We start from the raw sequence: 7,500 nt of genomic DNA on the forward strand, positions 1-7,500 counted from the left end.
AGAAGGCTCTGAAAAGCTGAAGAATATGGAAATGGAATTAAGAATGACTAAACATAGTTTAGAGGAGAAAACAGACCAGTTACAACAGGTATGTATTAACTCTTAGGCAGAAGGCTCCCAGTACACTCATGGCTTATTTCCATAATTTGATTTTTCCTCCCAAATAATTTTTTCACAACCAGTGTTTTCCATTTTACTGGGGCTTTGTCAACTGGCTGGTGTATGTGCCTTCTAGTGCTTGGTTGACTGGCAACAGTCGACCATCATGCTCTCAAATGTGAATATTATAAATTCACTTATGGATGTTTCATAGAAATGTGTCAGTAATGATACATGCTCAGGTTGTGTAAATAGTACTTTCTTTACAGTTAAAACAAAAGTACGCTGAACAGGCAGTTGTACTCCGCTATAAAGAAGAGGAATTACTTAAAATGAACACACAAGTGGACCAAATACAGGTGGAGATGAAAGAAAAGTTGTCTCATGCCAACAGAGAACTCTCAAAGATGGAGCAACAATATCAGCGAGAGATATTAGGTGATGAATGATTTGGTATTTTTAAAAAGGTTCTTTTGTTGGAATATTAGTTAAGCTATTTTGTTAAGAAAAAAAGTAGATACATTTGGTTTGATGTTGTCAGTTTTATATCTTACACTGGTCAAACACTGAAATTAGAATGATGTAACTGATATTAATAATATCATCCCTTTGAAGGAAAAAGCATGTAACAAAAACCAATGATTCATTACTAATGTCTTGCAATTTGATATGCTTACAGATGTGAAAGAAGAGCAGATTGTTAGGGAAAAGCAATTATGTAGTGACTATGAGGAACGCATGGCTGATCAGGTGAGTGTTTGTTCTCTTTTCTCTTTTCACTTTCAGATTTAGGGCTAGAAACTTTTCAGCTTGCATGATACAACCTGAATAGTCATAATATTGTTGTGTTTATTTATAGGTTAATATATCCTTTATTTGTAAAAGATTTCCCGATCTTTTACTTTTAACCTACACCCCCTTTACAGGTGAGTGATTTAACCAAACTGGTACGGGACAAAGAAGAGACGATATCCAGGATTCGCCTGTATTACGAGTCTGAACTGAAGGAGGCAGTTGCACAAAAGGACCAAGCGTTACGAAAGGCTTGCGAATGGCGGGAGAAACTGAGAGTGGAAGAAGCAGGCGAACAGAGCAGGGATATTAGTGAGTTTTTTTTATGTAGTTTCTGTAACTTTGCCGTGAAAGTATAGATCACCATTGAATACTTTGAATAGAGTAATCACTAAACACCTGCAACATCTTTAAATTCATTCCATTTGTTTTTCCCAAGATCGTTTGTGTGATTCCCTTGAAGAGCTGAAAGCAGGTGTAGCCCAGGAGGTTAACAAGTCAGACCAGCTGGATACATCTCTGGTCACTTACCTGAAGCAGGGGCAGGATAGGGAGAATGCAGGTCATTCAAACAGAGCCTCTAGCACCTTCAGTGATTTCAGCGAGGGGGATGAGACTGGGGATGTTGTCAACAAGGTCCAGAAACTTATGACGAAGGTTCATCAAGAAGGTGTTCAGGTAATGGTCATTTGAAATACCTGTGATGTATTAAGAATAGTGAAATATGGTGTGGTAATATTGGGTAAGAAATACAATTTTCACCCTTGAATACAGTTTATTAAAGAATGCTATGGAAAATATGGGAGCAGCTTATATATTTTATTTGGGTTTATATTGATGTACTATTAGTTTTTCTTTATGTGTCTAAAAATTTATCTAGAGAGATTCTGTCCTTAACATGAGTGTGAGATGGGTTAATCTTTATAGTTAGAATGCTAATAAATGTTGTTGATTCTATTTTTATACAGGTACTGACTTTGATCGAGCTAATGTTCCTCCAGAAGCACCAGTCACACCTAAATACCACACAAAAGTCTCTCATTAGTCAGACTGGCTTACTGGGGCTTGAATCCCTTGACAACTCTAGTGTTCCTTCAAGGGAAGTGTCGCCAAAATCTGGGCCTAGTGGCATAGATGCACTCGGCAACAGAGAAAGAACACAGCTACTTCGTCGCATGGCGAGTCTGGAGGAGGAGCTTGGCAAGAAGGAGAGAGAGATGAAGGAGAAAGGTTAGTAAAACAATAACATCTCTGGCTTTTTTATTACTTGTTTTCTATGAGGCTGTGTTTACTTCTTTACTACGAACTAAACCAGTGGTGTGAATGATATTCATTTTAATGCTGTTGTCTCTAAATGAAGATTTATGGAACATATAGTGATTTTTCTCACATTTTGTTGCTAAAATCAATTAAAGGAAATGATGGAAATAAGGGAAGAAAAACGGAAGATAAGAGGGATTACAGTTTATACTGAAAGTGGAATTTCCAAGAACCAAGTCAGAGGCAATATGGATAATATGCATTTTGATGTTTTAGCAAATAGCCTTTGTTGATTGGGCATTTTGTTGTTGCAAGAGAGAAGTAGTGTGTGATACAGAAGACAGAAACACAAGACAAGGATAATTTAGTGGGACAGGATTAAGGTTGTTAGGCAAAAAGTACAAAACTTTGAATATATTTATTTTATATGAATCATTCTAGTTTTTTTTTTTTTCTCTCTCTCTCCAACAGTTGAACAGCTAGAATTCCGCCTGGAACAAGAAGAGATAGCAGCAGATGAACTGAAATTGAATTCTGAAGCTGATAAAAGAAGAATAGAGAAGTTGAGCGAGCAGTTGCATCAGGAAAGACTGTCAGGGGCGGATCAGATCTCAGAAATAACATTTTTACGATCTCAACACACTGCCCTGCAGATACAACTACAAAAAGTGCAGGAGGAAAGGAATCATATAAGGTAATTGGTATTTTGTGTACTGTAATCCATTTTTCATCTAGTTGTTTTTCTAGTGCTCTTCATGTTTTCATGCATATATATTAAAGACACCAAATATAATAATTTCCTGGACTTATGTGCTTGTAGCTGTCCAATAAATCATGATTTGATGTAAGATTTTTTTCTTTCTTTCTTTCTTTTCTTTTGATGTTTTAATACCTTTTTGTGTGTGTCTGCTGCACATAACTTCCTCACTGATTGCAGTATGATAGTTTGGGTGATTTTATTCAGTTCATGATTTTCATATCTTTGTTTGTGTGTGTGTGTGTGTGTTTTGTTGTGTTTTGGTGTGTTTTTTTCATCATCATTTAATTTTATGTTACAGAGAAAGCTTGGATAGCACTCAGAAACAGATTGAGACTCTGAGAGCAGACCTGCAGGCAGAGCGCAGTAATTTCAGCAATGTTTCAAAAGTACTTAATCAGCAGCGTCGTTTGTCTTCCACCACCAAGAATCAGCAGAATCAAGTCATCATGGTGAGAATTGATGAATAGATCAGTATGAAATGTTTCAGGATAATACAGTGAGGTTTGTCGTTCACTGAAGTCCGTCCTTTACCATTTGAAGACAAAGAATGAAGTGATAGCGAAGGGAAATAAAAGAATGAGGATATATTTTGTATGTTCAAGTAAAAATATGATATATTTTCAAATAGAGCAGTGCTAAAAGGAATAAAATTTACTAATGACTAAGTATTATCTGTAAGGATGACTATCTGCATTTGTTATGGAGTGCATCCCCAATATCTGGTGATACACATTTTTACATTTGAGATCTCGAAACTAGATTACTCCTTTGTTTCTTGAATCATTTGAGATCTGAGCTCCTATTAATTCCAGCATTTAAGTATCTAGTATATTTTTTTGGTTTTAGAAAATGAAGGGTAATAAAAGATAACCACTCTATTAGGTAAGAAGGCACAACTTGGTATGGCAAATATATTATGATATTTCCTTTCCTTTCCTTCCCTCAATGCAGGACCTGCGGGAAACTTTAGAGAAGGAACGAGAGAAGATCCTAATGCTCCGTGCTCAGCTGAATGAAGCTGTAAACAAACAAACAAGTGTAAAATCAGGCACTGGCAGGGCTTCAGCGCGAGCTAGAAACACAGATATTTTGGAGAGTCACATCAGGTCCCCAAGTGAAGATGTTAAGGTAATGCAAATGTCTGTGGTTGTTGTTGTTGTTGTTCTTCTTCTTCTTCTTCTTCTTCTTTTTCTTTTTCTTCCCTTTATGAGTACTACTTAAGGGGGAGCATTTTGTTCATATATCTTTTTTCTCTCAGGCCTTTTTTTCATCTCCTCCTCCTCCTCCTCATTTGATTATAGGTGTTTTCTACATGTTGATTTAAAGTGTACATCATGTTCATGAAACATAGTCTTAGAGTATGCTAAGTGTTGGAAATTCCACATCCCCAGGTGCAGCTAGTTATTGAACAAGAAAGAGTTGCTGAATTGCAAAGATCACATGATAAGGAAGTCATGAAAGTTCAAAACCTGACAGAACAGTTAAGGATTGAGAGATCCTCCTCAAAGGCTCTGTTGATGGAGGAGCAAGCAAAAAATTCAGAGTATACCAAACTGATCAGAAACTTGGAAGGAGACAGAGACAAGCTCAAGAGACAGGTAAAGATGCTTAATTTCTGAGCATTGACATATAACTTGGTTGAATTTAGTTTCATTGTTTTATGATAATGAGGTGGGGAAATTTTGCAAATAAAAGTTATTTGGTTCTTTATTTTTTTTCACTGTTATTTTTCATCAGATCTCCAGTGATCGCGAGAGAATACAGCACCAGGAGTCGAGGATTCAAGAGCTAGAAAGTGACCTAACAAAGCTAGAGGCGGAATTGAGAGCCCAAGCAGCTGCCCACGAGATGGCATCCCACAGGGTCAGGGAAGGAGATGCACAACTCCATGCGTCTTATACTTCTGTACTAAACAAGCTGGTTAGTATCTGTGGGGACTGGGTGCATTTATGTATGTGTGGATCCTAGTGTCTTTTGGTCCATCAGTTTCTCAGTGTCAGTCTCACAGTAAATGTATGCGCACGTTTGTACTACAAACAATATATTATTTCTCTTTATTTTTACTTATTTTCCCAAGGGTGAGGCTGAGGCAGAGGTCTGTTCACTCCGTCTCAGAAACAGCCTGCTCTCGAAGGATCTAGAATTAGCCCGTGAAAAGGAAATGCAACTTCAGCAGGAGTTGAACACGGAGAAGATGGCCATCAACAGACTGGGTCTTCCTGCTCTTGCAAAGATAAATGTAAGATTTTTTTTCTGTTTTTGCCTTATTTTGTGTTCCTTTATTGTGGATGATTTTGCAGAAATAGAATAATGGAATAATTTAAATACAATTTCCCATACTAGTTGCATCTCTTTCCCATTTCGCAGAATTTGAATGAATACTTTGAGCTGCAGCTAAAGGAAAACGTTGAGCTTTGTAAATCAGTCCTAAGGTTGACAGACAACCGCCATGCAGCACGTTTGAAAATTGTTAGTCTGGAGGCCACGATCACAGATCTCACTGAACAGTTGGTTAAGGCTAAGACAGTAAGTTCGTTTATGAGGTTGCTGTTCTTGAATTAGATTTACTTCATTGTGAATTGGACGCTGAAAAAGCAGAATTTTTTCTCTCTCGCTTTCCATTTCCTTCAAACTCCTTTTTATTTCATTGAGAAGTATTCCACACTATAAGACTAATTAGCTGTAATGAATAGATTGTGAAATTTAAAGTATGAACATCTTCCTATCTTCAGCTTATCTCATTTTTTAATTACCTTTTTTGTATGTTACTTTCATCTTCATTGAAATATCTATGCCTCTAGCAAAGGACACTATTATGAAATATTAAGTTTATTCCAAATCAACAAAGATCTAATTGGTAAACCTTAGAGCATAGCATGATTTCAATGTTCTCAGAATCTTTTTGTCCTCTTACTAAGAACAAGAAGTATGTGACTTGGTTTGTAAAATTGTATAGTATTTGGTCAACAACATCTCAAATCTCTTTCCACAGGCTGCTAACTCAAGCCCAACACCAGAAAGAATTCTTCGCAATGAGCGCTCAATCTGGGAGACAGAACGGACAGCCTTGCAGTCACTTATCTCACGCAAAGATGCTGAACTTGTGAGGTTGCGGAGGGAAGCAGAATCACGACTTAGCAATCAGAACTTCAGCGCCCCAGCAGATGACTCAAGGGTGAGAATAATGTGTTTAATTTTAATTATTTGATATATATATATATATGTATGAAGAAAAATTCTCCCTGAGTCTTCCTTGCCACTCATTACAGTAAATAAAAAAATTATATGATCACAGGTTCAGTACATCTATGGAAAGTACTTACGAAGCGAGTCATGGCGCAAGGCACTTGTCTATCAAAAGAAGTACCTGCTTGTGGTGCTACAGGGCTATGAAGCTACGGAACAGAATACCTATTCTCGCCTCCATGTGATGGCTGAGCGAGTGTATGGTCCAGGGATTAGCTCTTTGAGAGCGTCTCAGCCGAGGGGGCAGCCAAATCGTAGCTTTAGGTAAATACTTTTCTTTTTTTATTATTTTTTGATCTTATAATGTTTTATCCTATTATTATTTCTCTTCTATGAAATTTATTTTTCCTTATTTCCTCTTAATGCATAATCATTTTTTCATCCTTTTCATTCCTTCACGCTACTAAAAAGAGGAATATTTTGATAATGATGGTAATTATAGGGGAAGTTCATTTGAATGATTTTTATTTTCAGGGTGCGTGTGTTGGTAGTGATAGCTTGTTGCAGAATGAGATATTTGGTTCAGAGATGGAAGAGAAGTAGAAGACTAGGCTCACAAATTCTCCTCCCTAACCCACCCACATCGGCAGTTGGGACTCCAGGTTTGTTTCATATTTCGTCAATCTAATCAGAATTGTAAATTTTCATTTGATATTGATACATTATGAAATAGCAGTGAGAATAGTGGTGATTATTTGGAATATGTGAGATAGTGAAGTATTTGCACATAACCTACACACAATCTCCTGTGTACTTAGTATATCACTATATTACTTATAATACCTGTAGATGCTATGTGAAATAGTTACTATACTTAGGACTAGAAAAGTAACAGACTATGGGACCATTGGTCCCAGAAAATATTTTGAATCCCAGAAAGAAAATATAAAAAAATAGAATATGCGATTTATTAAAAGTAGTACTAAATTCTTGAGAGAGAAAAAATCAACTTAATGAAAAGCATAACAGGAAGAAGAGAAAATTGTAAACAATATTGATATGTTACACTGTCTTCCTCATGGTGCAGAAAATTTTCAATATTTCATGTACGAGCCCAGATTTTTTTTCCAGCCCTGGCTATGCTGTATGAGGGAATAATGATCAGGGGAAAAAGTCCATATGCAGCACATGTGCAGCCAACCATATAGCAACACTGACTTTTTCTCTCTGTGACATGTATGATAGTACATTTTAATTATCTGAAAGAGAAATATAAAGCACAGGATATTTAGAATTCACTTAAAATCATTGAAAGGATGTGAATATATATAAGAACAGCTCTCAAACAACAATTGCTGGAGGGGCAGTGATGGATCTGTGCAGTGGTAGGAGGCTACAACAGG

At 36.7% G+C, this 7,500-nt stretch overlaps 1 protein-coding gene across 9 annotated transcripts in view; it reads left to right on the forward strand.

Moving 5' to 3' along the window:
- LOC113812952 (A-kinase anchor protein 9) overlaps positions 1–7,500 on the forward strand; it is a 56,735-nt gene that overhangs the window by 47,536 nt on the left and 1,699 nt on the right. For all 9 annotated transcript variants that reach the window (XM_070140094.1, XM_070140137.1, XM_070140111.1 and 6 more), the window contains 16 exons: positions 1–88; positions 369–537; positions 779–849; positions 1,026–1,203; positions 1,331–1,569; positions 1,860–2,121; positions 2,623–2,845; positions 3,210–3,360; positions 3,863–4,039; positions 4,303–4,509; positions 4,649–4,831; positions 4,989–5,150; positions 5,279–5,437; positions 5,904–6,086; positions 6,207–6,421; positions 6,632–6,759. The exon at positions 1–88 is cut by the window's left edge and continues 131 nt beyond it. In XM_070140094.1, the coding sequence (XP_069996195.1) occupies positions 1–88; positions 369–537; positions 779–849; positions 1,026–1,203; positions 1,331–1,569; positions 1,860–2,121; positions 2,623–2,845; positions 3,210–3,360; positions 3,863–4,039; positions 4,303–4,509; positions 4,649–4,831; positions 4,989–5,150; positions 5,279–5,437; positions 5,904–6,086; positions 6,207–6,421; positions 6,632–6,759 (2,795 nt within the window). The remainder of the gene's footprint in view (positions 89–368; positions 538–778; positions 850–1,025; positions 1,204–1,330; positions 1,570–1,859; positions 2,122–2,622; positions 2,846–3,209; positions 3,361–3,862; positions 4,040–4,302; positions 4,510–4,648; positions 4,832–4,988; positions 5,151–5,278; positions 5,438–5,903; positions 6,087–6,206; positions 6,422–6,631; positions 6,760–7,500) is intronic.

Source organism: Penaeus vannamei, chromosome 3 (genome assembly GCF_042767895.1).
Source record: "Penaeus vannamei isolate JL-2024 chromosome 3, ASM4276789v1, whole genome shotgun sequence".
Taxonomy (NCBI): domain Eukaryota; kingdom Metazoa; phylum Arthropoda; class Malacostraca; order Decapoda; family Penaeidae; genus Penaeus; species Penaeus vannamei.